The 25,224-nt window shown below is 39.8% G+C and overlaps 1 protein-coding gene across 7 annotated transcripts in view; it reads left to right on the top strand.

Moving 5' to 3' along the window:
* The first annotated feature begins 306 nt into the window (after positions 1-306).
* The window catches only part of marchf8 (membrane-associated ring finger (C3HC4) 8), a 93,624-nt gene continuing 68,706 nt past the window's right edge, over positions 307-25,224 (top strand). For 3 of the 7 annotated variants that reach the window (XM_088086991.1, XM_088086992.1, XM_042502156.2), the window contains exons 1-2: positions 307-452; positions 23,253-23,449. In XM_088086991.1, coding sequence (XP_087943117.1) covers positions 23,354-23,449 — 96 coding nt within the window. In that variant the 5' untranslated portion in view covers positions 307-452; positions 23,253-23,353. The other 4 variants (XM_088086995.1, XM_088086994.1, XM_088086989.1 and 1 more) reach the window with 3 other exon arrangements.

Below are 25,224 nucleotides of genomic sequence, written 5' to 3'. Positions count from 1 at the left end.
ACTGTTAAATAATGATTAATTATGTTGGAGGAAGAGTCATGCAATTTCCCCTCTCACTCAGAGATTCAAGGAAAAACATTTGTTGCTGTAGGGAGGGCCATGATATTGGGGAAAAAAAGTCGTCCCACCCCAAGCCACCCCCCACTACCCACTACTCTGATAATAAAGCACAGTCCCTTACATTTCACAATTATGAGTAGGCAATTACTAGAAAATATTAGCGGAGTTGAAATATTATTTTATCCTACAGTCATTACAATCTTCATCATAGGCTACATTTTCCAGCCCTCGGTGCGCCCGCGTGCGCCGCCTGTCCTTTAAATTAATTATTTCTCCTGCATTTTTTTTTCACTCCATCTTAACGCGGAAGTCAGTGACGCACCACTACACACAGCTGCTCAGCGGGGGCAATGAAATAAACAAAACGTCGTCATTCGGTACCAAACACAGCGGTGAGTGTCTTCTTTTTTCTGTTAGTGGGAATATGGAGCAACATTTAGTCCAATGCAGCTATGCGTCCGTCCACACTGAGTGTCCTGTGTCTCCGCTGCGTCTCTCGCTGTGTTAAACCCAACCGGAGGCGGCTGACGGTCGGTCGGTTGGACGGACGGACGGACGTGCGTCTGGACTGTGCTGGGATGTGAATGTGTGAGAATTTGCTCCTTTTCTTCTTCTTCTTTTTTTTTTTAATTACCCGCTGAGTCTCCGGCGACGGTAGCCTGTTGTGATAAAGGTATGAAAATTCAGTTTAATGTCAGCGACTGTTGCGCTCTGCAGTAAAAAATAAAAAAAAAAAAAAATCAGCAACGCGTTTATTTCAGCTGCTGTATTGAAATGAATCCAATGCTTTGGTTTTTGCCCATTCAGCGTGTATTTGCGAGAGAGGACGTAATGTTGTCTGTGTCCGAGCAAGCCTTTGTTAGTCTCCTAAGCCTTTGGTGGAATAAGATGGCACACCAGATCATGAAAATATAATTTATTGCACGATTAAGCATTAATGCATTGATATTGTGGCATTGCGGTCTAAGGTGCTGTTAACCTGCATTTACATATGTGCATCAGGGGTCATACAGCACCCCTTTTACCATACTGGATCAATATGGATTGTTAATGGTAAAATTTGCATGGTGGCAGCCTGCTTTGTCCCACAAACATTTGCTACTGTATTTACTGTAGACTCCAGGTCTGAGGCTCACTGTCCGGCTGGATGTTGCCTTATTATGAACCATAATAAAGCCAAGTGGCAGCTGCACTGCTTCCACAGGCTAGCTGCAGGGAAAAACATCACTGATTCTTTTGCTATATCCTCTGCGTGACATCAACAACACAATGATTCCACACTTGGATTAAACTGGAAAAGGTAGAAACAGTGAGATTTGTAGTCTGTCATCAGACCCAGTAATAAGTGAAATGTTACAGTGGCTCTCATGTTGCACTCTGTCTCCTCATTGGCTGCAGGATCAGCTTTCCTCAGTTTGTTCCACCTTACACTCTAGCCCTGCTGTGTGCAACTGTATTGAGGTTGCAGCTTAAATCTTTTTGAAAGCAAAGTACTCTTGTGTTGTATTTTCTTGCTACCACTTTGTGAAAGCCTGCTGCACTGTTTATTTTTTCCAGTGGGAGGTCAAACATTTTGCTCATTTTCATTCCAAGGCAACGAGTCCTGGCGTAATGTCAAAGGGAGCTTCTCATAACACCACCTTAATCATGCAGCAGGCTCCAGTGTGGTGGTTTGCTACTGTCAGGGTTATAGGATGAGCGAGCTGTGTCTGTGTGTGTGTGTGTTTCACATCGCTGTAGCCTTTGGTTATGTCTTTGCCAGTGTTGTGAAATACTGAGGGCTTGTTGCGATAAGAAGCCTCATTGTCCCGTTGGTATCTATGGAGTGTGTATGCATAAACTTGCAGATAACACAATGCGTATTCTCTCTGTCGTGCTGCTGTGTCAGAAGTCCGGCCTCCTCACATGGAATTACCGCATATAGATCGTCTTCTTCTCCACACACACACACACACACACACACACACACACACACTCTGTTTAAGTTTCTCACATAGATGAGTGTTTGAGTGACGGACGGTGGCCTTTTTGTAGGCAAGCAGTTGGAAATCTAATCTTGGTGTCGCACTCGAGTTGAACAAAAGAAATATCTCGACTTTGGAAAAAAAAGTAATTGGTAACACTTAATCTACTGTAGCGGCAAAAGAGAGAAGTAAGCCTTTTTTATTCATGAGCTGTTTTCAACTTGTCACAGTCTTCATGTTGAGTATTTTACGGAGTTATAGCAATAGCAACATTATGTCAAATGTTCAGGGTTACTTTTTTTTCATAATAGTAATTAGAAAAACATATCAAGTGACTTTTAGAGTCTTTTTTTTTCTTTAAGTTTTGGCTGCACTTGCACCAACTTATTTGCAGTGAAAAATCCTTTCATGCACTTCCGAGAGTGCACTCCACTCCCTCCTGTTTCCTCTTCCTGGCCTGGCCTGGTCCTCCGTCACAACCGGCTGACTTACTGCCCTCTGACAGTGAAGGATTTTGCAGGTATCAACAAGCTTTCTGCCGTTATGAGAAATCTCATCTATTCCAGACCCCGAGCTGCCTGAGCTGTCAACATACTCTGAAGTCATCAGTCGTCCTGTCAGGACCGACTGCAGGGAGAAATGAGAAAGTAAAGCCATGATTATGATTCCAAAAGGAAGGAAGAGGGCGATGGAGACTTTGTCTGTTAAGCGGCTAAAAATGTGAGGGAAGGAGCCTGCAGTCTTAATGGACTGTCCCATTGTGTGCTTGCAAATTAACTTATACTTTCTGTCTCCGGAGATAGGTTCTGAGGAAAGTAATTGGAGGGCGAAAAGAATGCAATCCAAAGTATCTGAAGGCTCCGATAGTAGCTTTCTGCCAATTAACTGCCGTCATTGTTTGACACAATTGGTTGTGATGGTGAAATGTGCCTCCCACATTATTTTACAATATGGAACAGAGGATGCGTTTGACAGCCCCCATTGTGCTATTCTATAGAGGTTTCAATCAAATTCAATTTAACAACGGCTAGAAACATTTCGACTTGCAGAAGAGTTTCAGAAAAAGGTTTTTAGCTTTGGTTCACCCGCAGTAAGACTTTATTTTGGCTAATTAGTTTTTTTTTCCAGAATTTGATGCCTGTCGTCATGAATCTCATACAGCATCTTTCAAAGGGCCTAGAGCTGAAAGTAAAATATTTTTATTTGTGTTGACTAGTTTTTCAAGCCAAACTAGTTTTGTAAAAGCTAATGGTAATGCAGCTAATGATCATTAACATTGTAGTTTCACGTGTCAGTTATTCTTCCTCTAAATGTTAGGCAGCGGTGACACAAATGTCCATCACAGTTTCACAGAATTAAAGTTGACGTATTAAAATGCCTTACTTTGTGCAACCAACAGTCCCAAAACCCAAAGATAATATATTTACTATCATTGAAGGCAAAGAACAACATGAACAACAGAAAAAGTAAAATTTTAGAAATTTTGTCATTTTTCTTGAAAATGGCCTTCAATCAATATTTTTGTTACAAATTAGTTTTCGTGGTCATCATTTCAGCCATACCTTGTCAAATAATCAATTAATTTGAAAAAACAAATGCTAATCTAAAACCTTGATTGATATATTGTCATATTGTTTACATACAGGGTTTTTTTTACTCTTCATGAACGCAAGGGATATGTCCCTGTGTGGAACTGTTGCAATTGGCCCCTGGCATCCTGTCATCTGCAAAAGTGGCCCTCCTGCCAAAGCAAGTTGAGTCTCCCTGTAGATTATCAGTATGAACAGGGAGGGTGTTGTAAGTGCTGCTTAGCAGTGACAAGTTTTACTATACATGTTATGACTTACTTTAGTACACTGACAAATACATTTCAGTGTGATGTTTGAGTTTTTTACTGCATAACTTTGTATTTCGACCTCTGTGAATCTTTATTATTGATTTATCGATTTCAGTTAACAACAATCTAATATCAACAAGCAAAATTAAATCATCTATACATATTGCTAACTTTAAGGCACACCTTTATTTTTAAATTTCCATGGCATGTCTGTGATACCATTTCTGTGAAAGCACGCCTCCTTCTCAAACAGTCAAACAATGCTAGCGGGTTAGCGTCAGGCAGATTATGATAAGCAGCCGATAAATAGACAATGTGTATATTTACTTATATCTCCTTATATTAATCACCCCTAATTTGAATCAAATCAAATTGTATCGGAGCAGACTTTGTGATATCTGCAATATCTATGTATCATATGTCCAGAGAATCAATTTTGTGATAAAACTTTTGATTTACACACCAATCAAAAAAATGTAGGCTAACACTCTCTCCCCCAGTGTTTCTCTCTCTCTCTCCATAAAACACGTAGACTTCCTTTTGTATTTCCCATGCGGGAACGCGTGATAATGTTGTAGGTAACCGCCCCACTTGTGATTTGCACCCCAGCCAAGCAGCAGCAGTGATCTAATGTGCTAATATCTTTCTATTTCAATCTTTAATGTCAACTGTTTTTTTAAATGGCACCTGCAGACACTGTTCTCTGACTCATACTCTACATCAGCTGCTTACCCCTGTCTCCTTTCTGATGCTTAATCTGTAAAATATTATTGATTGCATTCTGTAAAGAGAGACGGGAGATGGATCCAGCCAACCAAAATTTGCTCTCATACGTATCCTGTTCCCTTTTACAGGAGTACATGCGTGCATTACTCAGGATGTGGGTTTTCCTGAACTCCGGGGACTGTAAGGACATCGTGATGGTGTCAGTCATTACCTCTGTTTAGGAGACTTCCTGCTTAGCAAGTTTTACTTTTTTAATTGATCCTCAGCTGAACTAATTAAAAGTCTATTAACAATATTACCACCGTATGGCAGCTGCAATTGCACCACAAGGTTCCCAGTGCCTCGTAGACTCTGTCTGAGTGTCCCATACTGCTTTTGTTATCTGATCCTGGACTGTAATCGTATGAACACGTCCCCTGCTAGTCCTGTTGTATCAGCGTCTGGCAGGGCTGTAATCTAATAACATATTAAAGGTATGATACTGTGTCGTTTCGCTTTGCCTCCCATGCACTAACTCAATCCTGGCCTGCCCTGCTGCTGTGCCCCACTGTGGCTGGTCTTCGTCTGTCGGGAATAGAGTATTGATCCAATCTAATGACTTCCTATGGATGATGTCATACATCCCCTTGAACTAACTCTCACTGGAGTAATGCTAATGGCAGTAGTTAAAAAAACATTGGTTATGAGACCACACAGTGTTTATATTGACATTTCTTACTGATCTTGAGTTGCCTCCCTCACTCAGACGTACTGTGTGTGCGTGTGTGTGTGTAATTTGTGTGTGTTGCACGGGCGCAATAAAATGATAATGTACGGGATGAAGACAGGGAGGGCTCGACAGCTGCTATACATCAGCCGAGCAGAGGTGCTGGCTCAGCTGAATGGACCATCGGATGGCACTGCTGCAGGTAGCGGGCTATGGTTGATGATGTCATTAGGGCTTTCACAGTCTCCCTAGGTTTCTATCTGCTCGTGGCAACGAATCAAAAAGAGAGTGTGGAGAAGGAGCCACAAGAGTACAATACTCTGTGCTGCTGTAGCCAGACAACGAACACAGTGGCTTATATATTTGATTTTTGTATATTTTATTTGTTCTTTTTTGGGTTTCATATCACTATCAAGAGTCTAAATATTCAGAGTGATACTTTGCGTTCACCTGCTGGTCTGTTGAACTGGTAGCTGCATCGGGATTGTCTCTTGTGTTACCATAGATTATCCGGTGCTCCACAGGAGCGATTAAACACAATTCTTATAAAACTTATTCCTTTTTTTGGTGTTTTGGTGATGGTACAGTAACAACCCGATCACTAGAATAAATGTTGGCAATGTATGTTTCCGCAAACACCAGACACATGACATTTTCATGTTATTATGTAGCAGATAAGTTTCTTTACCTTTAAGAAAGCAGTGGTTATGGGAGGTTAGGTGATTTGTGTGGGTCCAAAGACGCATGGTTATTGTGAGGAAAAGATCATTTTTTTGGCTTAAAATTGGACAAAAAACTGCTGGAAAAGCTGTGATGATTCACATAAAAATGCACTTTTTTGCTGTTTGTTGGTCTCAAACAGTGCTCTGCAGCTTGGCAGGTGTCTCACCTAGGTGAAACGTCATACACCGGCCCTTCTACCTCCTGATGACAACATTTCATGTACTCATATAGAGCCCACATACTACTCTGGTATGATATGTCTGAAATGTACAAATGTAACTTATCCATGGTTTACAGAAACGTACAATGCCAACATTTTTTCTTCTGGCGCCTGGGCTAATAAAAAGAGCAATACTCTTAATTTAAAGAGTTTGAAGGTTGGTGTTTTTTTTTAAGACTATTAAAAAAGCATGAGCAAAAGTGTAGGGATGAAATGATGTGTTCATCTGCTCCAATGTAAGATTAACTGAGCATTACTTCTGAGGAGCACATTATAAACTTCCTTTGTCTGGCATGTTGCAGGTTACACTATAGAAAAGCCACTTCCATGTGTCTGTATGTATTTCCCCATTATATGAAAGCCTTTTTTAGGTGCTGTCAGGAGTGAAGGCTAACATTAGTGGCTCTTCATTGTATTTGGAGGTAAATTAGGTTCAGATGTATAGACTGCAGAGTGCATAGCATATAATTCACATCACTTCCATGCTCATCAAATTGTTGAGTGACTCCTTACATGCTGTATGGAAGAATCTGCATTAATTATTTCTCTCCTCGTGTTTCCTCTTTGCTTTAATTTGTCACCTGTCTGTGTCTGATTGGTGGACTGACTGCAGACTTGACACACTGCTACTTAATCAGCAGTGTTGAAGGTGACGTCTTGAAACAGGAGCGACTGAAGGCAGAGCGATACGACAGTGTGGAAATAGGGATGAAAATTGTCTTTAAGTTCCGCATTAAGAACAGAGGCTCTGCGTCTTTCATTTATATGGATGTCTTGTAAGTGTCTGTCGACAGTCTCTCCAGTTGCAGTGTGACTACAGTACATTTGGATGTACTGTAGCCTATATAGTCACTCACCTTTACTCAGACTGTTTGCATGGCAGGACATTAAACAACATTTGATGTATTTTTTGAAAGCTGCGTGACTATAAGGAATCAATCAATAAAAAAAACATGTTTTATTCTAATACGATTCCCAGCATATTTATTATATATTTTATTATATACTGTTTCCCCTGAGCTTTGATTCATAAGAGCAAAGCTTATTCAAGCTCCAGTTCAGATTTTAGTCTTTTAAGCAAACACACACTATGCATTCTGCTTTACATCTCTATTAACTATTTTCTTCAGCATATCATACTTAATTAGATTTCTGAAAGCCAGTCAGCCATCCATAATCATTACTTTGTTCGAGTACAAAAATCTACATGCAAAAATGTTTTTGATGGCTAATCCATCATCGCAAACGTGCTTTCAGAATTATTTTTTTTTTCAAAGCCGTAACTTAGTCGATACACACACTGACTTCAGAAGTGTTAATGTCTTCTAGTGCATTAATGTGATAGACATTTTTGGGGCGAACAAGAATCATCATTTTGATGGTATCAAATTGGAAACTGAAGCTGTTCCTAGCTTCCCCATTGGAATACTCTTAGTATAAAGTACATGCTGACTGACATATACTGTTTGTAATACACTGACAATAGTTAAGTACCTCATACAGCCTTACTTCAAAAGATCTAAAACTATCTCTGTAACTATAATGTTCAATGTAATGCATTTTTTTAACCCAAGTTTTCCAGTATGTACAAGTTGAGTTTTGGAGACTAATGACTGACTTGGAGTATAGCAAGTATGTATGCCTAATTGATAATCTGTGACCTTTCCCTGTAAATGCATTTTTTTTAGTCACTGTCTGTCCCACTAATATTATGCAGAACTAGCAACTCATCTTAGAGGCATCTCATGAAAGTTTGTTTTTGCCTTTGAACATCGGCAGCAGTGTTTTGTTTGGACTAACTGGAGGAAAAACTGTGTAATTGGCTTGAGCTGCAGCAGCAGCCACTGTGGCTTAGCAGACAAAGAAAATAGTTTATATGTCATTGTGTTTTAAACTCAGACTGTCATGCGATCTTTGGGAGGTGCTGTGCAATTTCTGGAACTTCTTTGGGGTTTGTCCTTTGGAAGAAGATCAGTTCACTGGTCATATGTGTAATTTACTCAAGTGCTTGTAAACAGAACAGATATAATCAACTTTTGATATGGATTTTTGCAAAACAACCACAAGATCCCAAGAGCAGAGTCCCTACTGTCATTTCATTAGGAATATGAAATTCATTTTTATTACTAATGACTTTTCTGTTGTTCCCCATCACTTGTTTCTGCTGATGGTGTCTGCGTTGCCAGAAGAGGTATGCTGCTTGTTATTTTTAAGAGTATTCATGAATTAAATTTCATCAAATAATACATTCATGTCAGAAACAGTCCCCTGTTACTGCAGCGAAAAGAAATTCTAGCTCTAAATCTCTGCTGTGCCTGAGAATACGGCACACTTCTTTGATCATTTTAAGTGTGTTGCAGTTTTTAATAGTGATTTAAATAATGAACTCATCCTGTTATTGCTGGTACAAATTTGTTTTGTAGACTTAATGTGGTGTAGTAGGTTTGAAATTAGTTTGTTTGACAAATACTAATTCAATGAAATGAATGCAAGTTGCTGTGTGATGCTGTGTACAGCTGTTGAAGCCGGTGTGATCACACGGACAGCTGCGACAACATTCAAACCATTCAGGTGAACAGCTGTAATGATGGTTCAGATGGGAGAAATGGCTTTTTCTTGACAACGTTTAGCATAATTTGTGCTGTCCAGGGAGGGATAAGCTGCTCTGTCAAGTCGCAGGTTATGAGGCTGACATGAGCTACCTGCTGCTTTATGCTGTATGAGTTAATACAGATGAATGAGTGATTATGGCTGTGTAACAGTTTTTATTTTCAGCCTCTTGGTTGAATATGGTTTGAGCTGAAAATCTGAAAGGAGCAGTGTGTAAGATTTCATTGCATCTTGTGGTGAGGACTGCAGATTTCAATCAGCGGAAACTTCTCCCATATGCCAAGCATGAACTCCTGGTAAGGATTCCTTCAGTGTTAATTGATTGTTCAGGAGGTATTTACCATAAGCAGAGGCCTCTTTCTCTCTAAAATAAACGTACTGGGGGAATTAAACTGTAAAAACACTGAATAAAACGTTTTTGCATTAAAATTAGTATTTTTCTAAAGCTGTTGGGCTCATTGCAGAGGAGCTGCTAACTACCATGACTGGTGCAAAACACACATCTAGAGCGTGTACTTGGTTTTCAGTGTTTTCCATAGAATTACAATCTATATGTGGCGGTAGCTGCATGAGACGTTTGTGAATGCAGCGCCGGTGCAACTATTTGGGAGTTCTTTTTTTCCCCAGCAGCACTTTGTGGAGTTTTAGTCCTGGGCTGGAAAATTGATCTATCAGTCTGGTCAGAGTTGATCAGATCAGATCCATGAGTAAAAGGAGCAGCTGCTGCAATGGCAGTGAATGCAAACTTTTACACCGAGCGCAGTTAAAGGTTAAGTTTCATTTTCACTGTGCCAGGCATTCTGTTGCTCCGTCTGAGTCTAGAGTACACTCTACGCTCCAAGAGTGTGGCGCAATCCATAACCAAATGGCATATTTCTATGGCACTCCAGCTTCAAAATATAAAATCACTTTGTGGTGGCAGATGTTTTGATCATGGATGTGTGAATGAATGTGTGGGAAACCCTGGTTTGTCTGTTCTGGGCCATGGTAGAAACATGACGGTGCAACATAGTGAACTATGTGGAAGAGGACCCGCATCCCACTTCGATATAAACAGCTCATTGTAAGCTAACGTAAACACAACAATTCTTATTTTCAATTGATTACACACTAAGGAAAACACATATTATATTATCTTCCATATCTGCCAATATATTCCCCTGAATCCTACACACTGGACCTTTACACAAGATACACAAGTCGCTGTTTGATCAATCAACATCATATTAACATGAGTAAAACTTGTGTAACTGCTCCACATGGATAGAGTTAGTTTTGTCAAGATGTGCGACATCAAGGGTGTGTTATTTTGGAGCGACGCAAGGTCTGATTATCCCCATTTCAAAAAGGAAGGGGGGGGGTTGCTGGGGCACTTTGTCAAACCAACCTGACACCTTCATTTGTTCCATTACCTTGGATATGGCTGCTGTGAAGAAAAGTGGGAGGATGAGGGTCTAAATCAAGACATGTCTTGATGTGTCAAAGGTTGTGTGATGAATAACCCTCTCTCCGTATGTGCACCATGTCTCATCACCCCAAACATCGACGTCTGATCTCCAGAGACACTAAAAATGTCTTGCAAAAACACATATTTTCCACATAGTGGCATGTAGTCAGCATGCAGAATGTTCTGGTTTCATTTCCAGATGTTTTTAGGATTTTGGAATTAGAGCCGGAACAATGAGCTGATTAATCAATTGTCTAGTCCACGAAATATTAATCACTAATTATTTTGATAATCATTTAAGCATTGCAGTTATTTTCTTGCGCACAGAACATTCTCCTGTTCCAGCGTGTCAATTGTGAGGATTTGATGTTTTTGGTGTCATATAGGCTGTGATTATGAACTGAATATCTTGGATGAAACACGCATTTGAATCTGTCACCCTGGCTTCTCAGTAACTATTTCACAGTTGTCTGACATTTCATCAACAATGATGATTAATTGGTCAAACAAGAAAAGAGCAGAGCAGCAGATTAATTGATGATTATGATGTTAGTTACATCCCTAAAAGGAAGGGAACTGCTTTTTGTAGTTTTGGTATGGTGCTTAGTTCATGGAAAAACACTTTTGAGAAACAATGTCCCACTGACTCAGGGTAATCCACAGGCCTTGAAAAGTGTTTATTGACTTTATTAAAGAAGTACTTTGAGGGCATACTTTATTTTTTATTAGATAGAGAAGAACAGAGTTGGCAGGAAATAAGGGAAGAGAGAGGGGGGAATAACATGCAGCAGTTTCCTTTCCCTGACTTGAAGCAGTTTCTGCTATTTCACAGTCAGCCGTTAAACCTCGAGGCCACAGGTACGTCCTGAAACTGCTTTCTAATGAAGAAATAGTCCCTACAAAAAGTTGCTAGATACCACTAGATGTATGTCTTATACACTTTGATGTAATATGGCTGAACTGACCTTTTAAAATTAAGATTGATTCTCCTCTACCAGTTTCAGTAATACACTCTCCTGAATTTAGTGTCTATAGTTTTTTACTCCAAGACATTTTTTAAGTGTAACACTCCCCAGAGTCATGGATGAGACTTGGTCATGTCATATAAGAGAAGGTATGAGGAAATGTGGGAAACCTTTTGTTAATACAGTCAGTGTGAGGTAAGCAGTGTGACTGGTGTTGGTAATATTCCACCTGTTAGTAATCTCCCACTGACAAAAAAAAAAAAACCCAAACCAAACTGATTGCTGTGACACCTAATTTAGGCATTTAGTCTTTGTTGCTTTATCCTGTTTTGAAGTTCTTGGAGGTCAAAAGTGGCATTGTTGGCCGCAACAATAAATATGCAGTATGGCGTTTCAGAATATCCCAGTTTGTCAGTGTGCCACGTCACGTCCCCTCGTTTAAGGCAGATTTGAGTTGCTTATACATAAACACATTGTTTTAAAACAAATAAAATATTGATTCTCCGCTTGTTCTCATCTCCAGTTAGTTGAATACTGATGCTTTGTCACGGTCTCCGGTGTAAACAGATCCACGCTAATACTCGATGCTGATGGTATGAGCGATATAGCAACAACACAACCAGCTATATTATTGCCAAAATAATGTTGGGGTGTTTCTCAAGTGCTTCTTGACATAGTTATGTTGTCATAGGCTTGTGTGTGTCTGCTTCTTGAAACAATGCACCTCAACTGAATGTCTTTTGATCAATGTCTGAGCCTCATTTTAACATCACATTAGCTGGCCCATTGCATCTACCACAAGGCACATGGAGCTAACAGTCAACTAACTAAGCTAAATACCACGACACCACATCTAGAAACAAAAATATATGATTGGTTGACACTTTCATCACATCATTGGAGCACTGAAAACAGTTGAGGCCAGCCTAACTTGTATTAGTGGTATGTCACGCCTGTCCGCACTGACAACATTTGGGCTTCAGTTTGTAGCTTCATGTCATCGGTTTCCGATGAGAATGACCTGTTGCTCTCATGTTGAGTTGTTTGTATTGTGAACACAGCATGAAACCAACTGATGTCCGTGTTGGGCAGAAGAAAGAGGAGGTGGATGGGTCAAACAAAACAAGACGTTCACCCACGAGAGTGCAGTTCATGTGTAGGTGCCTCAGATCATCATGTACAAACAATAATAATAATTTTGCATATAAGTCTGCAGTCTGTAATTTTACATGGCTATTTTAGCCAGCGGACTGCCGTTTAGCAAAAGTAATAAGGGTAAGCTAACTAGTGCACCTTCTCTAGGTCTTTTTATAGACCAAATCATTAAAAAAAATTGATCCAGTGCACTCGAAGGGATTTTTTTCACACCATGCATGTTGGTATTTTCACGTACTGAAAATCCACAAATGAAATCCAGTGGTGTCATCCTTCACCTGCTGCTGCATCTTTCAGTTTGGCAGTGTCTCATTAAAATTAACAGCAGGCGTCCACACAACTTTCCACAACAGCTTCATCACCCACTTGACCTGAAGCACACAGCAGAATCAACTGGGAAGAGGCTCTGTGCCGTCTAGACCTCAATGCTGCTGCGAGTGTGTGTCAGAAATGAGAGCCACTTATTTTCTTTTGCCAGAGAAGTGTAATTAGGACTGTGAAAAAAAAGAAAAAAACATTTGCAGGTGTGATTTTTTTTCTTCCAAGCAGCCAGTGTTCCTTGACATAGAGGCTGCACCTGCTCGCTTACTGTAACTCAATCTGGAAATCCGCTTTGGCTGATTACCAAAATCGGCACTTGTGGGTTTGAGTTTGCATCTGAACCTGTGTGCATTTATCGGCCTCCTGACCACAGAAATGTCTAGGCTAATTGGGATTAGATATGACCGTGATTCAAACATGCAAAACAGAAAATCTTTTAAAAATATGTTTTATATTTATATTTGCTTGCAGGCAATGAAGTTAGCATCTCTGGCTTCCTCTAAAGTATGTTCTACTTCCCCATCACAGTATCCACTGTAGCAGAAAGATTAGAGAAGCTGCACTCTCTATGTGTGTGTTTTGTGGAGTGCATCTACATTGTAAGCGTCTAACAATTTCAGTTCCTGTCTGCACATTCTGGATTTTTGATGTGTTTGCACTTTTCTCGCCTGCTTGAGCTCTCCAGATATTTCATTCTGCTCCTCCAGCAAAATCAGTACTCATCTTTCTTGCAGTCTGTGTTTATTCTCTTTCTTTCACTTATCTTTTCATCGTGCACACACACACTCAGTATCCTGTCAAAACTCAGCCGTGTATTGATATGTTATTTTTACATTTTTTACTTACAAGTATTCTAATTTTTTTCTGCCTTGTCATGGCATCTTGTGAGGTTATCAGACGGAGAAGAACATTTTTTTCCGGGACAGAAAAGGGCGTTGTTTTTTTTCCTGAGAAAAATGGCAGACACAAAGAACCTGACTCATCCTCTTAGATTCACAGCTGAGCTGGCTGCCATTAGGACCATACTGTACAATCCTCTGTCAGCCACATGTTGTCTGAAGACCTGATTTATCTGTAATTGTTGGGGATAAGGTTTCCCAAACATTTTACAGAATCTCAGTCCTTAAAACCAAAACTGATTTGAAATCAGTGACCACATTTTGGTGGATGATAAGGCAAAAACATTGCAGTTTTGTGTTCACAACAATCTACAGTAAGTTAAGTTTCAGTTTGGTGTTCGGGTAAGGTACTTCGGGGATTATTGTTAATTTACCATGGGCTGCAGCTGATATAATCTGCTAAATGTTTGTCATTTCAGCTGGTGAAACTGGGTAGAAATTACTAATGGGTAGAAATGGGTAATGGGTGTATTGTTTTTGTTAATACAAAGAGTGAGAAGAGTTAAAATCTTGATAGGAGAGATTTTTTCTGACTTTTGTCCACCTGGAATATTTGCCAACCTAAAACAAAATTCAAAAAGTAGAAGTTACCAACCTCAGCATTGGTGCATTTTTATTTTTGTCTATTTTAATATTTCATTGACAAAGTGACCATTTGTATATCAATTACTCAGTGCATAATACTTTAAATTCATAAAGAAAATGTTTTACTTGCCTGCCTCCATGACACCATTAACGAAGAAAAAATCTTGATGAAATGGAGAAAAAGGGGGACACGTTTAACAACAGCAAATTAATCAAAACATCCATTACCAAACCCTCACACAGTTTGTGCATAATCCAAGCCCCATTTATTCAGAAGTATGCTCAGCACTTTCCAAACACATGCCATGAGCGTTCCCGGGTTTAAACCCATGTGTGCACGCTCCTCTGACTGTTTGCTTTGCTGTTTTTTAAACTGAAACGTTTTAGCAAAAATTCATATGTTTGGGAAGTACTCAACATATGACTGGATAAATTAGGCTTAGATTGTGTTACATGATTATGTGAGAGTTAGTAACAGATGTTTGAATATAGCTTGACATAGGACATGCAGTCCTGTTTATTTTTATTCATGATGGATATTCACCTTTTTTTGGATACTTCATTCACTGTGGAGGCACACAAGAAACAAAATGTTTTCTCACAAGTTCAAGGTAACAAATCATCATTTTGAGTATGAAGTCCTTTGAATTAGACTTTTTTTCCCACAGTAATTTGCTTCACAATTCAAGGTTTAAGTCACAAGTTAATGGGATTTCATTCAGGTCTTGGATCTCACTGTTCAAGGAATGTTGCAACATTTTGGGAAATACACCTACTTTACGTCTTGATGTGAGTTAGATGAAATGATTGGTATGCTCTCGCTGATTAGCTTGGTTTAGCCTAAAGACTGGAAGCAGCTTAACTCTGTCCATAGGTAAGAAAATCTCCAAACCAGCACCTCCAATAGTTCACAGATTACCACAATATATCCCCTTTGCTTCATACATTGCAAAAATGTGAAGTTGTGTTTTTTACAGGGAGCAGTATTTTCCTGGTGTCTCTGTAGGAAGTCCTGGAAGTCGGTGTTCATCTACTCTAGTAAGAGTGAGAGCGACCAAAAAAAAATGCTCAAAATGCTTTACATAGCTTAATGAGCTGTCACAAAGTCTAAATTCTTTGAAATAATATTCTAGCTACAGGCAAGGAACTGTGGTGTCTTGGGTAAAAAGAAACTGGAAGCTTTTAGACTTTAACACACAAAAATGCATCACATCATTTTGGGTCTCAAGCTTGGGGAGTAGCTGTAGAATATATATCTACATGATGCTAAAGTGTGCAAATGTATATCTTCTGTCTTGTGTTATTGTGAAACAGAAACAGAACAAATGAAACATCTCTTGTCAGGGCCTGTTGGGAAATCGATCTTGAGGGGAAGGTTGAAGGCAGTTTAATGATTTCTTCATGCGATGATCAGAGTCTCTTCCCGTCACTACACTAAGTTGGGGTTTTCAACAAGGAGTCAATGAAAGAATAGCATCTAAATTAAGTATTAATACAACTTTAAATGGCCCACTTCTGTGTATCCAGGGCTGACATACCGTATCTACTCGAATAGCAGTACTGAAAATTAAATGTTTACTGTAAATGAACAGATCCTCCTTCCCTTTTCTCAGATTTACGGGAGGGGAAGTTTCATTGGTCATTATGTGTGTGTGTGCACACTTGCATCTGTGTCATCCCTTTGGTTTTGTTTTGCTCTTGACATCTTTCACAGTGTTGGTACAATCCCAGAGATGCTGGCATGTGTAAAAAAGCTCCCGATATTCCCCAACCAACAGGTCTGTTCATCCCAGATGTCTATTTTAGAGCTTGTGCCACCAACCACACAATTAATCACATCCAAACTGGGATTCATTAGCATACAATCACATAGGACAGCTAATGGAGGCATTATGAATGCAGTGAACTTAAATATCAGATGCTTTTGATTAATCCTGTATATAGGGTAAACTGGCATGGAGACATTTAGGAGGCAGGGAAGAAGTCGCAGTAAAACTCAGACCGCACTGGTGCTGATAAATGATGCAGCTACATTTGAAATGACAATGAGCTATAAAAAACCAAAACATTATGATAATTTATTCCCAGTGAATATGAAAAAGTGTTCAAGTAATCACCAGACTTCAAGCTCAGTGCAGCGCGGGGCTGTGGGTTTGTATGTAAGCACGTATTTATGAAATTATACAATGTCAGCGACGGTTAAATTATCTAGTTTAGGTTTGACAGTTAAATTTGTTTAACAATTTATCCAAACTCATGAAGAAATGCGGTGCCAAATTTGATGTTTTTATTTGTATGTGTGTGTGTGTGTGTGTGTGAGTGAGGAAGTGAGTTTCAGCGGGCTTTATCAGAGGAGTCCATCAGGTTTAACTGACTCTCTGTTAATCTGTTTGAGTTCTGGCAGGGCATCCAATGATTGCTGCCAACACAGCTATAGGATCTGTGCCATGATGAAATTAATGCCCTCTTTCTCTCCTCTGACTTGTGCCTCTCAGCAGGGGCACTGGTCCAACACACAGGCATATTTGTAGCATTTTTTAAAATAAAGTCCTCTTCTGAAAGGATTCAGTGACAAAGTGACGCCCCTTGAGGAACACCAATCAAAGCACGAAATTATGTCTTCGAGCGAGGTAGCGTACCTGCCAAATTAACACTGAATACATTTCTATGTAAGTAAAATTTGAGAACTGTGAAGAAAATAGTTTGTCTTATTGCAGTCAAATCAGTACTTCAGCTTTTTTCATAGTTATTCTAAATGATTCTCTCTTAAGTTGCAATATTGGCATTTCCCTTTTGTAATGAGGCTAGAGAATTCAGTCACTCACTTGAAATCTAATATATAGCTAAAATATCTCTTTAACCGATTACTTTGAACACGCTTAATCTATCTGATTTGTGCTGCAGGTCTCTTTCATAAGCAACCAATCTGCAGGGGGAGGACGCCCCTCAAATACAGACTATAGCTGTACTACAGTAATGTTGGGATTGATTGATACACAGCCGATTTTTTCTGCCTGGTTGCGCATCAGAACCTGAGGACAGGCTCTCAGCCATATCTCAGGTCTGATCTGACAGCAGGGACACAGAGAGGCCTCTTGGCAAACTGAGTAACAGCAGAGCTCAGCTGAGCAGAACGTGGAGGAGACAGGCCTGTGATTTACCTGGCGCAGGAGCAGAGGAGGAAGAGCTGCAGAGAAGGACTGAGTTGTAGAATAAATGAACTTTATTGGGATGAAGGGAGCTAGAGTAATATTTTGATGGGCTTGTCTCTCTATGGACCTCCTGTGGTTAGGACTCTCCTCTGGCAGAAGTTGTGATTGATAAGATACTTTGCTGATTTTCAACCATCTTTGTATCATAACTACGTGGTTAGTATGTGAAGATGAACTGTGGTAAACTTCTCCTCATCTTACCGACGCCCAGATCTCCCTGCTCACCACTCAGTTCAAATTCACCAGATGATGTAATTTTGTCTGGCTCTTGGGCTGTTTCTAAACCTACAGATTGCAGTTTAACATTGCCGTGTGCCCGTGACCATGGAAACAAAGAGTGTAGAATAGGGGTTGACTGATTGGCCAGTGCGAATTATTAGTAGTTAATGAGACCGATAACTGATAAATGGAACAGACATGCATTTATGATAAAATTGAAAATCTGTCAATATTTAGACTTTGGAATATAACAAACGCCAACAAATGTTAATCAAACCTGAGACTTTCAACCTCAAATACAGCAAGTTCCCGACACCTTTTTTTTTTTTAATAGTTTTTATAGTCCTAGAGCCTCAAGCACAGATGAGGATGAATTGTCAGATTTAACGCAGCTCATTGTTTTGGGTTTTAATTACAGTTTGCTCAGAATCATTAATTACAGGATTTTGCAAAACAATTAACACAATATGATCATATCACAACAATACAATTTTCACATGAAAATCAGTAAACAATCATTTTGAGTTTCCAACCAGCTCAAGTGTTTACTCAAAAACCATTCTCACTATTAGTTTAACAGTTTCTTTTGACCAGTCAGAGGTGCAACCGTTTATTCGAACTACCAAACTGTTTATCAAACTGACCCCGAAAGCCTTGCCATGGCAACGGGTCAGCGTCAGATTGGAGCCACAGGAGGTCTGTGATTGGTTTGAGTGCCGCTGGATTTGTAGCTATTAATATTGTTGCAGTGAACTCTTTGACTGGCAGCCAGCCCAGAGGACACGCATAAACACACACTCGCAACTGGGGGATCTCACATACAAGGAGACCGTGTGACAGCTTGATTGACGGATTTAGTTTAGCTTTATTAATCCTAAAAATATTCACACCATAGCGCTGAAATGAATGTTTATATATACATATGTATGGAGGAAGTGTAATCCTGATGGTGTATCCAGCACATCTCCCATCCCATTAGTGCATCCACTTGGTTCGACAGAGACCTTAGGCTTGAAACACAATGCCAATTAAAAGTGAAGTGGAGGCTTTTACTGCAGTTGTTACTCTTTGGATGTACATTAACAACCCCTGTGGTGCAGCAGCGGGCCGTGTTGTGGCCACAGTGATGGATGTTGTTTCATTGGTCTGCTGCAAAAGCATTTGAGTGAACCACAGCTCTGAAGATGTCGTGTACAAGTACAAGACACAGAGCTTCTTTGTTTATCTCTTTATTTATTGTGTTCATCCATCTTGTTTACTTCATAACATAGGTTGAGAAACGACAAAGAATGTCTGCTTTGCGATTAATATAAACATTTGTGACTGAAATACAGCAGGAGCTTTAATGATGTGATGATGCCCTCAGGCTGGTAACTTTGTCTGCTGACCCTCACTAATCTACTGTCACTCATTTGCCTCGGACACACAAACACACACACACACACACACACACACACACACACACACACACACACACACACACACACACACACAGTGTGACTGTGTGCCCTCTTCTGGTCAAAGTGAACTGTATTCTGCAGCCATAGCAGCTTAGTGAGGTCACATAATGGCTCATGATACAGACAGAATTACCAACAGAGATTACAAGGAAAATTTGCCATCTTTTATGTGGATATCTAATATGTGTTGATAGTAAATGGTGACAGTTGAAGCAATAAGGGGTGCACTAGTAGCTCACCTGGTATTCACCCCATATATTAAGAGTTCAATTCCAACACATGGCTCCACGCTACATGTTGACCCCTTTATCTTTTTCCCCCTTTTGTGTAACTCTTCACCCTTACTATCATATAAAAGTAAAAACACCAAAAAACTCTTTAAAAAAGAGCAATTCATGTAATAAATTCCTCAGACAAGCTACATTGACCAAGAAAGCTAATTTCCTCTGCTTGCAGAGCTGCGCCAGCAGTGCCAACATGGTAAATGAACTCACACACTGGTGACCACCCTACAAGTAGCCACCTGCTGCTCACAGCCATCGGGAACAATATGGGGCTCAGTATCTATATGGATACTTATACATGCTGACTGCAGGAGCCGGGGTCAAACCGACAATCTTCCGATTAGAGAACAACCCACTCTACCTTTTGAGCGTCAACCACAAGAATTTGCTGCATGCAAGCTTCTGCAACCCAAACAAAAGTCTCCAGCAAACCTCTGTCCAAGTGAGGAGTAAAACTTTCATGTAGTAACACACACACATGGTCTCTCTCAGGGTTGCTGTTAGTGACAGCATCCAATAAAAACTGCCCACGCTGAAATTCATTGCAGCAGAATGATTCAGTTTCTGTTGGCAATCTGAGCAAAGTCACCGCCAGTCGCTGTTTGCCCTCAGCAGATCAAGTTTTAGAGGATTGCCGGCAGCGGCATTCTCTTGCAATGCAGCTCTCCGCTGTATTTCTTCGGCTGTATACTCTGGCTCAAATAAATACCGCTGAATATCACAATCAGCCAAAACACTGTAAAATGTATTCTCATCTATAGCATTCTCTGCACACATATTTTGGGATGCCAATATTTATTGCTTTGATCAACTGCATTAACTGTCAACACTGATCGGACATCCACATAAAAGTGGCAAATGTGTCCCTTTGCATTCAAATTGGAGAATCTACTTCACTCTTCATATTTAACACTTTTAACTTTTAAATCAAGACAGATGGCTCAGAAGGAAGTTGATCAAGGTGTGCGGACAAAAGAGAGTCGAAAGATTGTGGACCAGATGTAAATAGACTGTCAGATTTTTATTAATGATTTCCAGTTTTCAGCACATGCAGCTACAGTAGCATCAAAGGCTTTTTTTTTTTTTTTTTTAAAAAGGCAAAATGGAGGTTCAAGTTTGGGTTTAACATCAGTCTGAAAAAGATGAGTCATCTTTTCACCAGCATCTGAAGAGGAACTCTGTCCTCCAGCATCCTGACCTCTACATATAGTAAAGGGCACGCCGCCTCCTGTGTTAGCTCGGTAAAATCGTGTGCTGAATTGTAAAATACTTTTCTTTTCCTCTGGGAGACTGTGCTGTGTAACTCCTTTTGTGTTTCACAACAAACAAACACTGTGGGTTTTTATTGGCAAGTGAATCGGCAGTTGGAGACAAAAATGTCAGTCTTAAGTGAACTCTTTTTGTGCATGTTTTTTTCCCTCGCACTGTGGTATTGAGTTAGTTTCTCTATAAACTCTATAAGATTAGCTATCTCATCAACGCGGATGTGAAGATGGGTGATGAATAAAACAAAAACACAACAAGCCTTCAGTAAAGCTTCAGTGCTCCTCGCATAGAATCTTCAAGTCTTTGAAAGTATTTATGAAATATTCATAGACTGCCCATAATTGGTATGAGATTGGTTTGGATGAGACTAGCTTTCATCAAAAATATTATCAGAGTAGATTAATTCATTATTAGAAAGTTGCAGGCATAATGCTAACAATCTCCACTGATGGTGTTATCAGTTTTGTTCCCTTTTGGCATATTCAGATTGATTTTAGGAATTCTGGAGATTCTGGAAAAAAAATAAAAAATCAAAACAGAAAGGAAATGCGATTTTTGCAAATGTGATCCAAAAACACTTAGGTGGTGGTTTGAAACAAGATTCATCCGTCAGACACATCTAAGTCCTGCTGCCCTGGCCGCTCAAATCGGATTTCAAAGTGTCTTTTAACACAACACACACAATGACTTCAGTTCTAAAGTGATGGAAGTGCTGAGCAGGTCGATGCTGCTACTTGCAGAGTGCTGAAAAGTGTCGTGTAACTGCAGGCGCGTTCTGTTTGTAGTAGTCTGTGAGGATAAACAGTAGGAGCAAATATTTATCCATAATGTGAACTAACATTAAGTGGTGACTAATGCTCTGAATGAACAATAATTATTCTATAAATTAGTTTATCCCGTGATGAGTTTTGTGATTCTCGTTCACTCACGACTGCATCCCTGATGCTTCCACTGTGCTGAGGTGCTTCCTGGCTGGTCGTTATTAACACACGGTCCCCCCGCTTTCTTTGGCATCGAGCTGAGACTTGCCAGCTGTTGCACAAGAAGCTCATATGACCACTGACTGTGTGTGTTTGTGAGATCATATGAGCATAATCACCTCTCCATCTTGATAAATACCAGAGACAGTTCAGCGATTAAATGATATGGCTCCTCTGACTGTGCTGGTCTGAAGCTTCTCAGTGGACCCGTGTGACATTCTCAGTCCAAAGCCCCCTCGCCTCCCGCCATCAACGCTGGTTTCTGATTACTGCCATTTCACTGACCTCCCATCTGTCTGCTTGCTTTTTTGGTTTCTTAATCCTGGCATTTTTATACTGCAGAGCTTGAGGGTTCGCCTGGCAAACAGGCCTGCGTGTGAACGCACACACATGGCCTAGTGGTGAGAAGGAGCCTAAGCTTAATTGCAGTCAGTGGCAGTACAGATGGCTGCATTAACTGAAGTTTAAATGAGCCTTATGTAAAACCTCTTGTGTAACTTACTCATCCGCATACTGCTGCTGCTTTCATGAATCTGTCTGTCTGAGTCTGTCCAAGAACATCGGGGATCCCCACGTGCCACTGCTCTCTCTTTTGTGGAAATCAGGGCCCTGAATCTCCAGGTTTCTTTAAAAAAAAAGTGAATTTCTGCACATGTGGATTCACTTTGGTAGTGATCACCTTTGTGATAATTTATTACACTCAGTGCTTGAGCTATTCTGAGGCAAACTTCTGCTCTCCTGTGGAGACAACTGTGCCTTTGGTGGTTTGAGAATAGCTCAAAATGTCTCATAGTATAGGCCTACTGTAGGTCAGCAGCAGGAAGATTTCATGAGCCTGAGTTTCTAATATGATTTAAAAGCGATGAAAAAATCACCCAAAAATAACCTGTTTTGGCTCATTTAAGCAGATATTTTATGTATCAAACTCAGTTCTATGAATCATTTTTTCAATTTAACAAAAAAATAATTTCAGAGGAACCCAAAATACAAGACAAAGGACACAGACAATGTTGTATAAACAATTATAAATTTATTATAATATGCCAATAATCACTTGAATATTTGAAATATCGATCAATTAATGGTTGTCAGAAATAATGTTTCATTGTTTATACAAACAAATACAGCAGAAAATTATAATAAATTAAATTTAAGTTTTTGTGCTATTAATTTAAAGTTAGTGTAAGCAGTTGAATAATTTGAAATATTAATAATTCACAGTTTTAGGCTTATAAATTAGTGTGAAAAATAAATGTGAAAGCCCTACATCAGCACTTTGACCTGGGTTTCTCAGTTTGTGTGTCTACACGATGTGTAGTTATGTTACTATGAATAAAAGCGGCTTCCTCTGTGACACAGAGGTCCATTCTTAACATCTGAATTTCGTCAATTTGGGTTCTGAGCTGAGAAAGTTTAAAGGCAAGTGGGACACGAGTTTGATCAGCAGAGAAGATAAAACACCAAATGCAGCTGTGCCTCTTTGATAACTTTCATTTCTTGCTTCCTATTGTGGACTTCCTCCAGGTGCAGTGAGATATATATGGTATGTTTCCTTATTTTAATTCATTTTGCTGTTATCTAATCTCTGTCTGTGCTCTGTGTCTCCTCTGCAGGGCAGCGCGGGCAGGGTGTCACAGTTCAGACCATCATGCCCTTTGCTCTGGCAGCGGGACAGGAAGTGTGTGTGTGAGTGTCCCTGCTTGGCTCTGCTGGGATGAACATGCCACTGCACCAAATCTCTGTCATCCCCCGTGATGTCACCTCATCGCGGGTGTCAGGCAGTGGGAAAGTCAAAGACAAGGACAAGCAGGTATGAGAAAAGTTAAAAGGCTGGGGGCACAGCTGAGGATCATGCAGTGGTTTCATCCCATAAAGTGTATTTTTTACACAACATCTGCACATGTTCTAAACAGGTCCAGCTGAGTGATAGAGAGACAGAGGAAATAAGAGTAATATTGAAAAGGTTGTTAAACAAGAGCATAGTAGTTTTAGCGAATCATCACATGATACTTTTGTTTCTGTTCAGTTGAATGTTCTAGTGGCTGAGTCTTGTCAATGGGGACACTAAAGAGGAAGTAGTGTGGCATTGTTATAAAGCTACAAAGTTCACAGAGTGATCAGGTCGAGGTGGATGTATGGCTCAACAAACATTGGACTTGAACCCAAAACAGGCCGCTGTTTCTGGTGTCTTTTGACCCTGACTGTGGTTTTGCCCAAACCTTAACCATGTGGTTAATATTGTAGCCATGACTACAAAGACACACTAATCTTAATAAATAAGTAATTTTGCCCCAACTAAATTTACCTAACCCTTTGTTTGTGACTAAACCTCATCAAACCTTCATGTAGTCATCATAAAGCTTTTTTTTTTTTAAACAGTGATTTGCAACCGATAATATGTCAATAGTTGTGTGTTGCATTTGTTGTTCTGAAGGGAATGGACTGAGTATTTGTATGGGATTTGTTGAAGTTCTCCATTATCCTTAAAAGACCGTTGACCCAAATCAAAAATACATTTTTTCCTCGTATTTGTAGTGCTACTTATAGGTGTAGATTGCTTTGGTGTACGTTACAGTGTGTTGCATCTACAGCTAGCTCACCTAGCATCACTTTGCTAGCTTACATTGCAGCTCAGCTGAGCGGGACGCCATTAATGCTTGCATCTTGTGCTGTCACAAGCCTCTTGTCTCCTTGGGTAGATGCACGCTGCCTTCTTCAAGGTGATTCAGTTGGCGGATTTAGTTTGATAAAAAAGAAAATAGTTCTTACATGAAACTGCTCACAACAAGGTCTGTGGATTATCTTGAGTAACCGGGTCATGATTTCTGTAAAGAGACATTGAGTCAAGTATATTTTTTGATGCTCTTAGCACCACAAGCTGAGTGCCATCTAGTTCCATTATATTAAACCAATGTCAGACATCTCTACGGCTGATATCTCCAACACTCAGAAACTCACACCAAAACAATCTAGACTGATAAGTAGCACTACAGGTAAGAGGAAAATGTGTATTTTTTATATTTTGGGACTAACTGTCTCTTTAAGAGTGTGTGTAGGCTGCCAGGAATAATGAAAATGCATTATTCATGAGTGTTTACATACATTTAATAAAGTGTCTGATGATTTCCCTCACTCTGGGAAATAAAGTCATAGGCTACCATTCATTTGGAAAAATAATCCCTTCAGTTTTTACTACAGAAAACAAAACCTCATTTGGTCCTGTGACAGTTTTTGTTTTATCTTTGTTTCTTGTGGCAGAGTTTACTGTTTTCATATCAGCACCACATTAAGTTATGCTCTTACTGTCACTCACACACCCACAGGAAGAACATTTTTGCCAGATGCTGTAAAAACGTCATTATTATAACTGTTCTGTTTGTGTTTATTGTGTCATTGTTTTTAAACAAGATTTGACAGTGTGAAATTTGTATTGTTAAAAAAACAACTCTTTGTTACATAGAGAAAAACACAGGATCCTGAGTGCAGAAAGATTGGCGGAAATGTCAACTGGATGTAGAGAAAAACAAATTTAATTCTAAATGACAAGAGGTAAAGCGGGTTGGTGGGTGGAGGGAGTTACCCTGG

Source organism: Plectropomus leopardus, chromosome 13, assembly GCF_026936395.1.
Source record: "Plectropomus leopardus strain MGB_pleo_1.0 chromosome 13, ASM2693639v1, whole genome shotgun sequence".
In the NCBI taxonomy this organism is placed as follows: Eukaryota; Metazoa; Chordata; class Actinopteri; order Perciformes; family Serranidae; genus Plectropomus; species Plectropomus leopardus.
Note: the sequence above shows the minus strand (reverse complement) of the source record. Positions and strands in the feature narration are given on the sequence as shown.